The following is a 17,063-nucleotide window of genomic DNA, read 5'->3' as shown; positions in this document are numbered from 1 at the left end:
TTCGTCGAAATTCTTCGGATATGCTGAATCATTTACGGTTGAACCTTAAAAATGATTCCCTGGTGGTGGAGGAGACTGGGAAGAAGAATTTAGGGTCTGCAGGAGAAAAAAGGGGACTTAAAGAAGGTGGTCTCAGCTCCCGTTCTAAAATAGTAGTATTAAAATTCAGAGTGCCGAGGAATATATACCATACTAGTGGTTAATGATTCTATAAATGTACCTCTTTTGAACTAGTAGCTATAAGGACCAAGCAGAAATATTCAAACAAATCAGCTATTTCATTCAACATTCAAAGAACAGGTAATTTTGAACAGAAAAAATTTTATGTTGGTACAATAATAATATTGTGCATCATTCTCATTGTGTACTTTTTTTTCAATCGTCCTCAAAAAATCATGAAATGGTAAATTTATCAATATACTGAAATACCATCTCATTCAAAAACAATTATTCTGTACCATGTTTATTTCAAATTTATATTTAATGTAACTTTTAAAATTATGGCATCATACTTTTTTATTACAAATATGTCTGTTCTTTTTGATTACAAGAAATAAATATTCGCTCGGTTAATCGAATACTGAAAAACAATTCTCGCGTAACTTTTGAAAAGGTCCTATGTAACATTCACATCAACTCGAGAAAAACGGAGTTGAAAATCGGAATATTGTTCCGCGAATTGTTTCAAAAGGAATCGATCTTTATCACTACTTTTACCACTAGCAGTCAATAATAACTCTGAAAAACCAATCGTAACTGTTGTCATGTGATTTTAGTTAGAAATTCAAGCCTTCGAGCGAAAAATGTTACATTGGACGTTTTGACTGCCCGCTTTGTACATTGGACAAATAACGTTGCACGATGAGAATCTGAAAATAACTACTAAACAACGATCCAAATACTTGCACTTCGCTTGCTAAAAGCAGATCATTACTGTTATAACTCGTTGAATTGAACTAAAAACGATATCAACACCCAAAAATAACAAAAACTCAAAATGACCGAAGTGCGATTTCGTGTTGTATTGGTTGCTTTGTTACTTCGGATGTATCGAGCGTCAGAGGAAAGTGGTGTCCGAAGTAACAGTCGAGTGCTTAAAATTCGAATCTGTACATTGGTCATTTTTTGTATCGGCGATAAAAAGGTGAAAAGGATAGATACTTGAACGATTGTTTTCTCAATGCATTACATGATTGATAACTAATAGTGTGCATCCATTATTTTCGATTTGTTTACATTTGTTACTTAGGACGTTTTCAAAAGTTACGCGAGAATTATTCGAATGAATCGAATATTTAAAAATGACCCCACGATTAATCGACAATTGAATAAACGAAAAATTCAGACATCTCTATTTGCAGTCAAATCCCTTTCCACAGTCCTCTGTATATTTATACCGTTTCCCCTCGCGCACTTATTGACGGTCACACCTTTATTCCACACATCTTGCCCCAATCCAAAGGACAAGGAAAATCTAAAGGACGCATCGATTAAATTGTGGAATGAGATATATGCACCAAATTGAATCTGAATCGCGCATTTGTTCAATATTATTGTATTATTTTATCGTGGAAAAACATTACTCGAAGAAATGTCTTTTAAGAATGTAGTTGCAGCATTCTGCAAGTAATTATTCCTTAACACAATGGCTTAATTGTGAGAACAGTTTTTAAGTGGCCATTATGTTGGGTCCATGTAACATCACATCACCCGACTTTTTTCACTTTGGACCTACATAAAGACCAAAGTCTGCATGGATAAAGTGTAATACACATACAAAGTAACGTCGGCGACTCTCTCCAACAAATCTTACTGGAACCTGATGTTGTATGTGTATGTGAATGTGACCGTAATATTCCCATAGGAAAACTTATGTTATGTGCGTATGTGAATCGCCCAAGAGCCGACTATGATAGAGAAAAAACAAATTGCATACAGGGTGCTTCGATAAATTTTACAAATTTTTGTTTTGCTTCTTTCAAATGTTATATTCTACTATTCATTTCTTCGATATGATTTCCTTTTTGTCGATTGCATGCAAATGTTTTAACATATGGCCAAACCATTACACGCCAACAAGCCAAACATTATTCCTACATCAGCATTTTTCATTTGGAACTGATTTTTAAAATTTCTCTGGAACATTTTCAAATTTTTCGAGATGATATGAACTAATCTATGAGATTTTGGAATGAAATAAATGTTGAAACGATTTTCTTCCAGGAAAATAATTATTTTTGACGTAGAACTACGTCTTTCATTAAGGGTGCCAAATCAGAAAACAGGTCACGTTTTTATGAAATAAAGTTAACGTTAATAACTATTTTTGCCGCGAACGGATTTTAGTGATTTACATACTAAACGAATCGGAAATTCCCTGAGATTTGTTTAATATGCTATACATTAGAATCCCCTGGTTTGTAAATGGTTAAAATTCATGAAAACTTGAGGCGTTTCCATTTTCCCATACATTTGTTCTGTCCATTTGTGTGCTTTCCCGAACAGAACTGTCAATAACGAGCAAATTATCGACGACCAATGAAGGGGAAATCGCAGGATTTGAAGTCGCCGTAAACAAAAGAAAAGTAGAAGAATGAAGGGGAATGTTTGCCTTGAGTATAAACAGTGGATCTCGCTGAGGCAAACTTTCATTCGGCATCGGACTGTTGAGCAATCCAGTTCACTTTGCTTTCGCTGCGCTTCGATCTAAGATTGGACCCCACCAGTGGTAATCATACTTGGATATCGTCGTTTGCTTTTTCTGTTCGTTATTCGTATCGTGTGTTTTCTTCCCGCGTCATAAATTGGACGTTTCGCGTAGTGTGTGATGAGTAAGAAGAAGAGGGAGGCAGGTTCTAGCCCTGCAAAAAACGAACGCATTGCCAGGGGCAATGAAATTTCGAGGTAAGCGTCATCTAATGATGCACGCAATGTTGGTGTAGTGAAAAGCGCTCGCACTGAACCGAGCCTTCGCGAGTGTGACACCGCATCGAACAACAGCAAAATAGGCGATTTCGGCGCGTCGGTCGAAAATGTAAACGGCTTCTTTGGTGCCTTTGAGAACGCATCAATGCATTACACTGACATTATGGCGAAGCAGGCGTTGAGTTTATGCTCAAATTCTTTTTGTTAATATCAACAACCTCGAAAACAGTAGCAATGCTTCATTATGATCAATATTAGCGCTAATGCAATCCTAGTTGAAGGCAGTTTTGCGACTGGCACGCGAACCTAAATAACTTATAACATTCCAGTAAGACATTGAAGATGCTTGGTATTCCCCAAATATGTCGTTCTGGAGTTTTGTATGTGATTAGGTTTCGCTTACCAGTAGCAAAAAATCCTCCACTAAGGGTGACAGCTGCGCTTCTCTCGAGCATGAGAAAGTAATGCAACTTTTTTGAGGCCATATTAACAAAAGCGTTTCTTTTGAGAATAGCGCAAAATGATGAGAAGTATTTGTATTCCTAGTAGCTTCAAGCCACCAATGTATGGTTCTGTATGCATGCTATGGCGAACGCTTGTTTGGCGCTTGGTTTACGTTGTACGAACGATGCCTAGAGGTGCGATTCCTTTGAGGCAATACTAAATAACATGTAGCATGATATTTGATACTTGCAAGTGTTGTCATTGTTGTTGTTTTCTCGCGGTGCCAAAGATATATTGATGTAGTTATGAGATGTGGAATAATGGTGCTGGTGTAACATGTATATCATCGACTGTAGCCGAGTCTATGTCAATTGCGAAAAAGGCCACCGGAATAGTGTTCGAGTCAATTCAATTCATTCATTTTCAATTCATTGACATGCAAAAATTGCGACATACGATCAGCTAGTGTAGCGTTTTGCGAGGGCAAGAATGAATCATCAATCAATTATCGTCAACTGATTCTACAATGAAAAACCATTTCGAAGATTATTCTACTAAGCAGTTGTTTCGAAAATTTCACAGCATTATAGAATAATATCCGAAGGTATAAACAAGCGACTCATATAAAATAACAGCGTAGTTCTACGTCAACAATGCGGTCGTATCTTGGACACAACCTCTTATAATTTTTCATTTTTTTCAGAAATGATAACATTCTCTTCGATCGAGTCAATCTCAACCCCCTTATCAGTTCTGTGATCAAGTAACGTTCATTCTGGTTCTGGAAGATTCATACAAATCGTTATTGGTCTTTGAAGAACCTCCACATGGATGTAGCAGAAATATTGACGTCTTTGGCCAGGTGAAAAATACCCGATTACGCAAAATCTTGGATTTGGTCGATCGTGTACGCATATGTTGCGTTTGTCCACTTCTGGGCTTCGAGGGCTTGATACTACACCGTAGAGAATCTTTGATGAGGTAGGTAATAGACAAATGCCATCCAACAACATCCGCAATCATTCTCGGGCAACCAACAGCCAGGTAATCATTATCAATATTGCTGTTTGATATTTGTAACTTATTGATAGACAGGTACACTGAAAATCAAAAGATTGACGAAATAACTCGAAACCAAGATTGCAATATTTCCGCATTTTCCATTGGCGCACCCTGTATAACATATATCGTGAATTCCCAACCAGATCCCTGGCAACCCTATCTCAACCAATACAAATTGAGCATAGGCAACATAAAGCTTGGAGTCAATATTGATGCAATTATATGAATAAGTTCACCAAAAATAATAATATATTTATTATAGAAGTTCACGATAGTGTAAACGGTTGATGCGATTCCTATAAATCTCATCATATTTCTTCACATGAATATATCACTAGTCTAAACCCACCCTTAGATGTTTAGATATTCATCCGAAAGCTCCATTTTGCGATTTGCGATTAAAATACTGCAGCAGAATCGCACGAAGCACTTTATTTTTAAATTTAGGGTACGATTATTTATGCTCATGATTTCCTATACTGGCTACAAAAGGCGCCCAACTTACCAACCGCTTGTTCTCAACACGTTTTTGATTGAAACATAGGGCTGCCTTCCTTTGCCCTCGAAGATATTTGGAAGGTTTTCTCTTTTGGCATCCCTATCTTTATTGTCTCAAACTACGTGACCAGTTTCCATATTGCTGTTTACGAGGTTTATTATATGGGAATAGAGAGACATCTACAATAAAAAAAAATTTCACGCCAAGGTCCAAGTCTGAAGATTGTGCTGGAAAACTAATTATTTGATATTTTCTCATCCAAGCCATTTTCAAGCCAAACCATACAAATCGTATGACAAATTGTGAAAAACTGCAATGGTTTCCATCAATACCGTTAGTCAATATAACTGTTTGTCACCCAATTGGAAAATCTAATTTGAATGAGCAAACACTTTTACTCGGGATAACACCAACCCGCAAAGGTGACAATTCGCAAAAATAATATCCAAGCGGCACGCTGAAACGCGCAATTTTTTCGATTGCAGCGGCACCAACACATAAACAGAACCCAAAGCAAGTGGAAAGCTTTCCATGGAAAATTCCGTTATAGGATGGAGCAAGCAGTGGAAGCAATCAACGCACGCTACCCTTGCAGGGAAGACTTAGTACGAAAGTTATACCAGCTGTATGGAGATGGAGGTCAGTTCCCTCCGGCGCTCTATCTGTACGGCCACACGTCGACGGGGAAGAGTTCGATCGTGCAGGCCCTGCTGCACCGTTTGGCCGGAACCAAGTACGCGATTCTCAACGCGATCGAGTGTTACACGAATAAGATTCTGTTCGAGTCCATCGTGAATGAGCTGGAGGGACATGTGCTGAGTGTGGAGAATGGCTACAGTTCTCTGGTGACTTGTGATTGTATGAAGGATTTCGTCGGCAAGCTGCAGGAACTGGATGCGACCCAGAATTACATCATAGTGCTGGAAAATGCTGAGCGCGTGCGGGATATGGATCATAATGTTCTGCCAATGTTGCTGCGGCTGCCGGAAGTTACGGGGCTAAATATTTCAGTGATTCTCGTGTCCGATTTGCCGTTCGCGAAGTACTACATAAGAACGGGTCTGTCACCCATTGTGAGGTTGTTCGTTCCGGAGTACAGCAAGAAGGATATCCTTGCCATAATGCTGATGGATTTCGAGACTATTAGAGAACAACTGGGAGAGGACATTAAATCACAGGCTAGCAGGTAAAGATATTCGTTGTCCGATAGATTCCATTCCTTACCGATGTCGCTTTCAGTCCCTCGAATGGTACCCAGCTGCTGTCGGAAGATGAAACGGCCAAGCGGCTGAAAATCTTATCCAATCTTTCGAGCGGTTTCTATGAAAACTATCTCAGCATCTTTCTGAATGTGTTCTTCAAGGTCTGTCGAGATCTGAAAGAGCTTCAGCTGGTTTCTTTCGAATGCTTCCAGAAGTATTGCGAGCCGGTTTTGGACGGTTCAATTTCTCCGGATGATGTTACAAAATTGTGGCGCCATATCTCGAAAACTATGAAACTTTCTCTGAGCACTATCTATATGCGAATGGGTCATGTTAGCCGCCAGGAGCAGAGCCGGCCGGCAGCCGATCAGTTGTGTTCGGAATCGGTCGAACAGCTGCAAACGATGAGGCGTATGGCGCAGAACCTGGAGCTGCCATTTTACGCCAAGTATCTGCTGATTGCCGCCTACTTGGCCAGCCATAACGCAGCCAAGGAGGACAAGCGTTTGTTCATGAAAAACCACGGCAAGCAAAAGAAGCGGCTGCAGTCGGTGAATGCCAAAGCGCGAGTTTCAGAGAAAATGGCTACCCAGCTTGGTCCGAAATCGTTCACCGTCGATCGACTGCTGGCCATATTTTACGCTATTCTGGATGAGAAGGTTGGCTTGACGTGTAATTTGCTGGCGCAAATCTCCACCCTCATTCATTTGAAGTTTTTGATTTTTGCCTCCGGCGAGGGCAGCATCATGGATGGCAACGGCAGACTGCAGTGTACCGTCGGGATGGACTTCATCATGCACATCGGAAAGATGGTCGGATTCAACGTCCGACAGTATTTGTGTGATTTCTTTTAGTCCCTTTTGTTTGAGTGAGTGTTCTTCACCGATAATTTATTCTTGTCTAACTTGTTATAATTTTCAATAAATAATGTGGCAAATCGGAAATGTGAATTGTTTCACTGATGGTTGTGTCTCGCGAGCGCAGCTGTAGTAGACCATTCTGTAGACTTTGTTCGCGAAGCAGTAGACTGTACGGGACCCCTATCGAGTCCAGGTGGTGGAGTTGTTTGGTTAGTGAGCGTTGATTTGATGTACCTGTCGTCTGTCGGGAGCAATCCAGAACGGCGAGATTTACTCGTCGTATGACGGTGGTCAGGTGTCTTGCCAGGTCGCGCAATTCCTCGAGCTGGATAGGATCTTTTTGATAGAGAAGTGTGCGAATTTAGAGGTTATGTTTTGTGATTTGCTTTGAAAAGAAAATTACACCCATACCTCGCTTTACGACCGAGCTACGTTCCTTGGCCGCTAAGAAAAAAGCCTATACGGCTTATATATTATTGTAATTACAATTTCATTATTGTAATACAATTTCATACAAACCCTATCGGATTGGTTCCAAATTTGTGCAGCCGTATAGCAAGGTATAAATGTATAACGTTAGAAGCATATCCCTAGTGAATTACTGAGTTGAGATGTGATGCGACAAAAATAAACGGAGCCATTTTTTCATTGTGGCTTCTATGGCTCTGGAATATTTGAAAATTCTCTATTTTTTTTGTTCGAAGGAAGTTGTTTCGATTTCCACTTGAACACGCGTTTCTCTGCCACTTGCCACTTGAAATGCATCCCATGCGTGTTATTCGGCATCAGAAACTCAACTAAGTTTCAGATAAAATGTTGTCGGGGGTACAAAAAAGTTTTGAAGTTTTTATTCGCGTTCACGGCATTGAGCTTTGTGCTCCGCTTTCGGGAAGAGATGACGACATTGGATTTTTGGTGGATTGAGGTAAATTTATTTTTCCGTATCCAATATTGGGGCTGTCCACATACCACGTGGACAGAAAAAGCACGATTTTAGAATTGCTCCCCCCCCCCTCCATGGACAAGCGTGGACATTGACTATACCCCTCCCCTGTTGTCCGCGTGGACATTCTTCCATATATTTTAATTGGGAAAAAATAAATAATTGCATTGTGTCTATATTCCATTTTAAATTAGTCCTATTTTTTCATGTTTTTATAATGATAAAAAAACTATTAAAGAAAAAAAAGATGTCCTTTGTTTTGGTTTTTTTTCGCATTGAAAACTTCTTTTAATAACAAATTCCTAGCGACCATTCTGAATTGAATATCCAGATTTCTCTGGGAGTGCTCTTGAGGCATAATTACACTAGAGGATTCTTGATTCAGGCAGCGCATCTTTCTTTCGATGCAACGCAAACTGCTTCACTTCCGGAGCCTGCAACATTGAAATCGTTTTATTCGGATCATAATCCTAAATCCTTTTTTGAAAAGAAAAAAAAATGGCTTTATTAGTAGTTGCGGTTGTTTTCTTTTCTTCGATTGATTACACCTGTTCCTATCAATATATTTTAGAATTTGAAAATATGTGAAATCGTTGGCCGCAGGAAAAGCTCGGTAATTGCAACTGTATGAAATGGTGGGTTAAAGTTGCTAGAACAAAAATTCGTTCTTTTCCATCTCATTTGTTCTAATGCGTATGGAAATCTATTTAATCATTTATGTAATAATTCCACTATGATAACTGGTATTACGCCCAAAATATTACTCCTTCAAAATCGCTTTTCGAGAACATTTGAGAAAACCAACGACAAATGCATATCTGCTTTTCTAATGATTAAAACGGTACGGCAGTAGAACTTCACAATCTAGCAAAAACTTGTTTTGTAATCGTAAAATCACAGCTGAAACAATAACCTATAATCAAATGACGCATGAAATAACATCTAAAGAAACTTATTTGGCAATATAATCACTCGCCTGCAGAAAATCTCCGAGAAACAAGTGTCTATCGAACATAGTTTTTCTGGAGAGTCCTGAAATGATTTAGCACAATTGAATGTTGTTTTGAATGAAGCTAATCAAGATACTATTAAGAAAAATGTGTCGAAAGCATTCCAACTTCTTTACTGAACTTTGGCAGCGAGATACAAGTTCAGATAATGAAGCGAAAATTAGAACAAATAAAACAAAATTTGGTTGCCTAAAATGCTTCAATTTGAAACAAAAAAATTTTCGATGCGGTTAATTCCATAAAACGTGGAATTGTCAAGTTCAAATTCAAATATAGGAAGACTTATCGCTTGTGATTTCCACTATGCCATTGATCTAATTGATAGCAGCTTCCTCTTGGCTCTGGCGCAAAATATGTAATCTAATCCCGAATTCAAAACCTCTTGAAAAAAAACACGAATGTTGTAATAACATGTATTAATTAACGGAAAATTCACTTGTAACATCCCAATCTTTCGTTCGGTAAGATGGTGGTGATGTGGTCTTTATGCAGAACCTGGGATCAGCCAATTATGCCAAAAGATCACTGGAGGATGGATCGTCTGGAGATAAACATTGTCGCGAAGACCGCCAACCTTCTCAACACTCCCAAGCTGCAACCGTTAAAAACTTTTGGGCGAATGGCCAAAATGGAGAGACAGTCGACCACCAAAGCCACGAAAATGTAAAAGAACACGCCGACATACATTTTTTCATCGGCCATGGTTGAGGTTCCGGCCAACTTCCGTAAGACCGCCCAGCGCTTTATTCACGATGCTTCATCAAACAACCCTCCCTCTTCCTGTCGAGTATACACTAGTTCTTCCGGCTTATTTAAAACGTTAAGCCCTAACCGAGCTAGGGGACCAAGGAAGATCTTTTCGTCTGACTCGCGTTGGTCCCTGCGGATCAATAGGGGACTTTTATAAAAATCATTTACCATTTTTGTTGCTGTCGCTTCCAGTTGACACTCTCTAAACAAAAAGCCCACTGTCGGTGCGATGAAACCAACTCAACGTATTAGTCTTAGGGTGCATTAGAAGCGCTCTTGAACAGTCTGCCAAATAATTTTTTTTTGAGGTTCATCCATTTAAGAAAATCAACATGATCAAATTGTGATGTTGAAATATACTGATATCGCGGGACATTTTTATACTGATATCGTAGGACGTTTCGCGGGACGTAATCTTACGCGGGACATTTTGTTGAAATGCGGGACGTCTGGTCACTTTAGTTTAACGTGTCCACGTGGACATTATCTGAATTGTCACCTCCCTCACAGTGGACAAACGTGGACATTTTCGTAACCCCTAGTCCCTCAAAAGTTGTCCACGTGGTATGTGGAGAGCCCCTTTTAATTGTGAAGAAAATATGTTTCGGAAATTGTTATAGAATGTTCGATATAACGTACATTTTACCTCCAAAATTGTAAGTTGTATCGAAGCATAATAAAGAACTCAGAAACGTAGCTTATATTGTGTTGCTGTTTGAGGAAGGTTAATGAATAAATTCAATAAGCCAACCTTTCTCATGATGTTTTCCTTCGTACTGTTGATTAAAGTTTGATTCATTTAGAGTCCGGAATCACAAAATAGTTGTATTTCGGGATTGATTAAATGTACAAAACAAGCTTTAGAATCAAAATACAGATAATTTATTGTTCTTTCAGAAAAAAATATTCAAAAAATTATTCCTTTAGACTTTTAAAATGTGTACGTGATATCGAGTGACGATATAATGAGGGTACGTTATATCGAAGTTACCCTGTATTATAATGATTATCATTGGTGGAAATATCAGGGATTGTATAAAAATTCTCATTCAAATTTGAACGTTTTAGTTCTATGATTCTCTGATTTGAAGTAACTACTTGGTTGCCGAAATGATGAACCGGATGCTACTTTGGGGGTGCGTTGTTATTTTCGGGGCTCTGGCGGTTGCTATTCCAATCAACACAAATTGAGCGTAGGCAGCATAAAGCAGGGCTTGCGCTCAGGGGGCTCACGTATTGTTTACTGGTTGGAGTAATAAAAAAATATAAAGTAATATTTTTTTAAATTTAAGGTTATGATTTCTATGCTCATGATTTTCTATGCTGGCTACAAAACATATGGCCGAATAGGATCCCTCTGGTTATTTTACTCACCCGAAGGCAACTCCCGGTGTGGTTGCCAAGTTGTGGTGAAGGGGTGCCCACTTGTGTTTAGCAACCGAATTTAGTAACTGGTAAAGATGCGCTCAAAAGTAGCATGTTGAATTACTTCCAATGATTCTGCAAGTTTTGTTCGCGTTAGTGTCGAATCTTAATCGAGCAATGTCTCTAATTCTTCAAACTTTTCCGGTTGATCCGGACGTTTTTTGCCTTTAACTCTAAAATCACATTTTTAAATCGTCCAAATTATTCCCTAGAAATTCTATCCGATGGTGCAAATTCACCATAACTTCCACAAGCATTCGATGCGCTTTAGTTGCACTTTTCTTCAAATGGAAACAGAAAAACAAAACATCCCGCGAATGGTGCTTATTTACAACAAAACTCAATATTTTCAACGCAGTAAAAATTTAACTTGTTGTACAAAAATCAAGACTTGTAAACAATATATGACGGCGTACACAATTTAGCATACGGATACCGGCATTGAATCAATCCGCGATGACAAATATACAGAAAATGTACATTTTTACATCGTGTTATGTGACTGCAACGCATAGCCTGACTCTTACTTAGCATTTTTTTTAACTAATTTCTTGATATGTCCACTAAAACTAGTCGTTACAACATACAACCGTTATCAGAAGCAATTTTCTTTGAAGATATTTTACCACTCAGGAAAATCGTACTACTCTATTACATAGAATCGAAACAGAAAAGTAAAATTTCCTTCATGATTCTTATTTTCAAAGTGTATTGAGTTCGCCTGAAACATTCACTTCGCAAAAGCAGTGCACGAAGCTCAATGCCGTCAACACGAATTTGTCTCTTGGGATGTGACATGAATTGCCCCATTTTTTTTTTTGGGTTCATTAGTGAAGTGCTACTCAGCCTGATCATGGCATCTGTCGACCGGGATATGTAGAAATTAGGAGGAGCAAGAACTGGAGGAATTGAAGAATCTCTGAAGTTTCTTGGACGAGTTTAGCAACATGAGGCAGGGCCTTGTCGTGCATAAAAGTGATCTTTTGGGGCATTTTCAGCTTCAATACTCAACTTAATCATTGCGACCCGATTTCACTTGATGAACAGCCGGGTTTCGGGGTTTGGAATTTTCTGGTAGATCAAAAAAAATTGTCAACTTTTCTTTTGCAGTCGTTGTTAGTACGTGGAAATCGTCGATGTCGATGTTTGACGACGATTTGAAATTGCAAATCAAGTCATTTCCAGGGTTTCGGTCAGCTTTGGCATGGATATTGATCCAAAAATGACCTCTCCGCTTCCCGCAAATTGTGTTTGGTTGAGGAAAAGTTCGACATGACCCCAAACAAGGTGACAAACACTAAAAATTAATTTGTACCTCCAGTATACACTTAGTAGACGAATTATCTCTAGAAACAAAAATGCCAGTTTGAAAAGAAAAAACTTACCTTCGGTCATGCACACTATTCCACACTTAAACGGAGCTAATCTTCTATGAATTTTAACGCTATTTTCCTCGGACGATTGCGCAGCATCCAGTATCACCCCTAGCGTTGCAACTTCTGCGCATTGGCTTATCCTAACCACATCCGGTGTAATCTTTTTGCCTGACCGGCCAGCTTTCGCTTGAAAACCCCTCATCTGTTCCCACATTGCATCACCCGGTATCAACTCCAACTGCTCAAGTGTCAGTTCTTCGTCACCAAAACGCGCCCTTATGTTGACGGATTGAATTCTTCTTGCGGAATCCTGCCGCGGATCGGAAATAAAGTATCGTCCCGGATCGCACGCAAATCGCATCCACCAAATCTTGCGCTGACGTTGGGCTTTGTACATAAATTCCTTGCTTGTTGCCGGATTGATGAAGTACGAGCAAGTCAGAAGCGATCCTCTCTCTAGCTCCATTTGGTGGGTCTCACTCAGTTGAATGTTTCTACCCGTGAACCGATCCTCCACAGCCATCCCAAAAGGAAGACTCACGGCGAAGGTCTCTTGTGCGAAACGGAGATTCTCCATCAGTGATAATTCGGAGCTGCCTTCATACAGTTCCGTTCCGCTCTCACCCCGGTAGAACTCCTCTCTCAGATTATTCTTCAACATTTTTCCGATCGGCGTTAAATGAAACTTTTTAACAGTGTCGTTTTCTAAATCTAGCGTCACAAATTTACTACTTTTGCATGCATCCAGCAGCTGCTTGAGCACTGGCCCATTTCGGATCACCGATTTCATCGCGGGTCTATTTCTCCCGCTTCGCGCTCGTATCTTGCTCGAGCGGAATGTTTCCCGGTGGGGCTACAAAATATTCCTCCTCCGTGAGCCGTGCGTTGGCCAGCACATCCTGTAGGATGTTTCCGTCCGTCACGATGTCCTCCCGGAGGGAAAGTTTCTGCTGCTCTAGAACCGTGTACAGAGGTTCGACCCCCTCGGTGTTTATGGCGAGAATTCGCGAAGCGAACTCAATGGAATCCTCTAGCGCCTTGTGCGCCTCTCTGAAATGTGATTATTGAGTGAATGCAGAATATAAAGTTATTGCAAAACTGACTTGCTATCGAGGTCCACCAGCGATAACCGCTCCAGCAACTGCACGGTTTGCTCGTCCACTGAAATCCGCTCTGTTTGTCCCGTTCCCAGGTTCGAAATGTGCGGCTTCTGCGGAACTTTTGTTGGGTGCTTTAGCTCTCGGAAATCCAACTTTTGTCCGGTTGCGGATGCTGTTGCTATTGTATTTGCCGCCTTGGCAGACGAAGACGATGACAACCTCGACAACGGTGGGCCAAAGAGCACAAGGGACGGCCGGAATGGAATTCTAAACATGACACCGGAGCGAGGGAAATGTGCGCCTAAGTGGATTACGATGATGTTTTGGTTTTGGAGACTCTCGCGTACCGTGAGCGCGATGTCTGAGCGTTTGGTTCCCAAAAGGGCGCAGGAAAACTCCACGCTGATGAGTGTCCGTGAGATAATGTAGTTTACATTTTATATTATCTAAAAAGCGAAAGTCGTAAGTTATTTTGTCTGAGTATCGTGATTTTAAAACAATATATCTTCGCGAACGAATAACAATTTCTGCCCTACATTTTAGGTTTTATAACATCAAAACTCGGCATCACATCGCTGGTGTGAACCCGCCTGAACCAAACCGAGTGAGTTCCCGTCGCTCGAGAGCTGTCAACAAAGCGCTCACTGGGTGAGCGCTGTTTTGTCAAAGGTTCGCCATAGTCACCAGCTTGTCGTCGGATGTGTGTAATTTACTGCTCGTCAATTTCGTGAAAATTAGTGACCATTCGGAACGTTCTGCCGTTGCTAACCGTGATCGACAGTCGCGTGAAAAGCTTCCGCCGTGTTTGCTGACATTCGCCAACCCAAACAGGTACGTAACGTCGGCTAAAGTGCGAAAATATTTCAGCACCTTTCAACACGGGAATGGCAGTTTCTTTTTCTTGTTCCCTCTATCGGCAGCAGTGGTGGTGTGCAGTGTATTTGTTTTTTATTGTGCAGCAGTGGTATCTCTCGTCGCTCTCGTCCTGTTTCGCTTTCGTGCTGCGCTCGGGCGGTCATTATCGGTCTCTCGTACCGTGGCCACCGATTGCACTAATACATCACCGATAGCGCACTGATTTTTTGATAGGATCTTCTTGTGAAAGGCGCTGCTGTCTCTTCGCTTTCCGGACGCCAGCGGATTGTTTGAGAATTTTTAACATGTGAATAAATTGTGCAAGTGGTGGTGGCGGCGGTGGGGATGGTGTTGATGCACGAGTCCAATGTTATGTTTTTACCGAGCGATGATTTGGACTTCATAATGAGTGTTCGCACCTCGGGCTCCAGGTGAGGTAATATGCGAAGCTAAGATACTCTCGATTTGTGGTTTGAGCGCTGCTAAATTTAGTATTGTTTGTTGTTGTTTGTATCGCTGATTTCTATTTTCATCTTCGCTTCCGTCATATGTACGCAGCAACGCTAGTAGGCGTAACTTTTTCCCGAAATTTCGCAACGCGTGTTTTGTTTTTGTTATGTTTTGGTCTATCTCGAAATGGTGTGAGGTTCGAAGCACAAACTATCAATTGCTTCAGAATCGTTCGATTATATTGGTTTTGAAGAGTTGTTCACATTGAGAGGTGCCCCACTTGCGAAATACCCGTCAATAAAAAATAGTCGCAGTGTATTTCGTGTAGATAACTGAACCGAAATAGTTTGTCCAAAAGTGTCTTAGCAAATTGGCGCTTCTTTTTCGAAGCTGACTTTGCTTGGGTGGTTATCTTTGATTTTTGAGTTTACAGCTGGATTTCTACTATTGAAGATATATTTATACCTAATCTAAAAAGGAGAAGGATTTGTGCCTCTATTGAACTGAGTTTTTACTACTGTTCCGTAAATCTAGGTCATTCAATAATCCAAATAATGATCCTGAATTCGTTTGTTACATGAACTGAACTGAACTTCAAATGGATTGAGAAATTTCAAACGAAATCGACTACGGTTCTATACATCTAGTATTCTACTCTACAATCTTTATCTCCTTTCTCTCATTCTCCTTTCGAAAAAAGGGCTTATTTTAGGACATTTTTGATGTGGCCACCCCTTTTTTCGATAACGCGTTTTAAACGGTGAACAAAATTCTTCATGCACAACTCTAATATTACGACTTCGATGCTGTTGAAAATCCGAGTTTTTTCTTCTTTAAGTTCCTCCAAATTTTGTGGCTTATTACCATAGCCACGGTCCTTCACGTACCCCCTTCTTGGATGGCACTAACGTTCCAGTGGAACTTTTGCCTTCTCAACGTAGCACTACTTGCGTCATTTTTATAAGTAGTACAGATCGGACTTGATTATCCGGAGTATTGATTTTTTTTTCACTCCGGATAATCGAGTCAAAACACTTTTTTTGTTATTTGTTTTTTTTTGCATGTATTTTTCGTTTTTTGAAAATAAAAGAGAAATTTGATTTTTGATTCATCCCCTTAAAGTCAGAATACACCTTTCTCACATGAAAAAAAAAAAGATTTATCCAGATTCTCTCAGGAGGTGAGCGATGATCATATTTGATGAAAAAAATCCTCCTACGCATATGTTCGAATTTCAACAATGACAGAGTTACAGAACTTTTTTTTTGTTTCGGACTCTGTTGCTTCAAACTGGCTGTACATCCAAAAGTACGCTACGGAAGACGATTTTGATGCTTTCATTTGAAAGATGAGAAAATTTAGTACAGGATATAGTATTCGAACAACTAAATTAGTGGATTTTAATAACATTTTGGAAGTGAAACACTCTAAAGTTAATAATTTTACATGTGTTATTATTAATTTTATCCTAAAAATTTATATTAAACTAGATTGTTTCTATCAATTAAAATAAAGTTCTTACACCGCTCCAAAATTTGTTCTCTGATGCACAACTTCTATCTTTCTCAATTTGGCTGCAATATCGATATAAACAATTCCTGGTGGAAATTCAAGCAAAATCTTCAAAAATCACGATTTTTACCCCACTGTACATGTAATAACCACTCAAATTTCACCTTAACGTTGAAAGGTAACATTTCTTCACGAAATAAGCCATATTTGAAATATAAAAAATATTTTTCTCCAAACTGAATATAATCGAGTCCAAAATTGTATATAATCGAATTGAATATAATCGAGTCTGTATATAATCGAGTCCGACCTGTACTGTATTCTATCAGTCAAATCATTTCATTTGATACCAATATTGAGGGGATTGCAAAAAATACATAGTCGACCATTTTGTGGCGGCGACTTTTTCGAATTGGCGACCTTTTCGAATTGTTGTTCATAGTGTAGTGTATTCTCCAAATCAAGCCATTCAGCCATTTTTTACGGCGGCCAAATAGAATTTTTAAAGATCATGGAATACGTAGTTTTATAATGACAGTAGAATTAAATGTATATTCCAAATTGCAGATCAATCATTCAACAGGAACGGGATCAATTTTCTATTAATGTGGGACAACCCAAAAAACATTCAAACATACATAGAAACAGGT

The 17,063-nt window shown here is 39.6% G+C and overlaps 4 protein-coding genes across 6 annotated transcripts in view; 2 read left to right on the top strand and 2 right to left on the bottom strand.

Moving 5' to 3' along the window:
- Positions 1–5,399: 5,399 nt before the first annotated feature.
- Positions 5,400–7,076, top strand: LOC129762046 (origin recognition complex subunit 5). Its single transcript, XM_055760024.1, has 2 exons — positions 5,400–6,116; positions 6,170–7,076. The coding sequence occupies exons 1-2, from the start codon at positions 5,482–5,484 to the stop codon at positions 6,984–6,986; spliced, it is 1,452 nt and encodes a 483-aa protein (XP_055615999.1). The 5' UTR covers positions 5,400–5,481; the 3' UTR covers positions 6,987–7,076.
- LOC129762047 (DNA polymerase subunit gamma-2, mitochondrial) lies at positions 7,008–13,286 on the bottom strand. The gene is made up of 2 exons (XM_055760025.1): positions 12,506–13,286; positions 7,008–7,328 (listed from the first exon to the last, which is right to left on the bottom strand). Exons 1-2 carry the CDS (start codon positions 13,284–13,286, stop codon positions 7,033–7,035), a joined length of 1,077 nt encoding a protein of 358 aa, XP_055616000.1. The 3' UTR covers positions 7,008–7,032.
- Positions 13,287–13,293: 7 nt separating this feature from the next.
- LOC129762048 (glutamyl-tRNA(Gln) amidotransferase subunit C, mitochondrial) lies at positions 13,294–13,962 on the bottom strand. Its single transcript, XM_055760026.1, has 2 exons — positions 13,600–13,962; positions 13,294–13,546 (listed from the first exon to the last, which is right to left on the bottom strand). The coding sequence occupies exons 1-2, from the start codon at positions 13,869–13,871 to the stop codon at positions 13,294–13,296; spliced, it is 525 nt and encodes a 174-aa protein (XP_055616001.1). The 5' UTR covers positions 13,872–13,962.
- LOC129762044 (nuclear factor of activated T-cells 5) overlaps positions 13,709–17,063 on the top strand; it is a 106,672-nt gene continuing 103,317 nt past the window's right edge. For 2 of the 3 annotated variants that reach the window (XM_055760020.1, XM_055760017.1), the window contains exons 1-2: positions 13,709–14,058; positions 14,140–14,427. The gene's annotated coding sequence lies outside the window, so the exon portion shown is untranslated. Of the gene's footprint in view, positions 14,059–14,139; positions 14,428–14,756; positions 14,883–17,063 lie in introns of those variants that run through there. The other variant, XM_055760018.1, reaches the window with a different exon arrangement.

This window comes from Toxorhynchites rutilus, chromosome 1 (assembly GCF_029784135.1).
Source record: "Toxorhynchites rutilus septentrionalis strain SRP chromosome 1, ASM2978413v1, whole genome shotgun sequence".
In the NCBI taxonomy this organism is placed as follows: Eukaryota; Metazoa; Arthropoda; class Insecta; order Diptera; family Culicidae; genus Toxorhynchites; species Toxorhynchites rutilus.
The sequence above is the reverse complement of the archived record's forward strand: the minus strand, read 5'-3'. Positions and strand labels throughout refer to the sequence as shown.

Excerpts from the sequence above, each read along its gene's own strand:
- LOC129762048 (XM_055760026.1), bottom strand. The coding sequence starts at position 13,871 with ATGTTTAGAATTCCATTCCGGCCGTCCCTTGTGCTCTTTGGCCCACCG. Across the intron at positions 13,547-13,599 it reads CTGGTGGACCTCGATAGCAA|AGAGGCGCACAAGGCGCTAG; the intron begins GTCAGTTTTGCA and ends ATCACATTTCAG.
- LOC129762046 (XM_055760024.1), top strand. The coding sequence starts at position 5,482 with ATGGAGCAAGCAGTGGAAGCAATCAACGCACGCTACCCTTGCAGGGAA. Across the intron at positions 6,117-6,169 it reads ATTAAATCACAGGCTAGCAG|TCCCTCGAATGGTACCCAGC; the intron begins GTAAAGATATTC and ends TGTCGCTTTCAG.
- LOC129762047 (XM_055760025.1), bottom strand. The coding sequence starts at position 13,286 with ATGAAATCGGTGATCCGAAATGGGCCAGTGCTCAAGCAGCTGCTGGAT. Across the intron at positions 7,329-12,505 it reads AATAGTGTGCATGACCGAAG|ATCCTATCCAGCTCGAGGAA; the intron begins GTAAGTTTTTTC and ends TCTATCAAAAAG.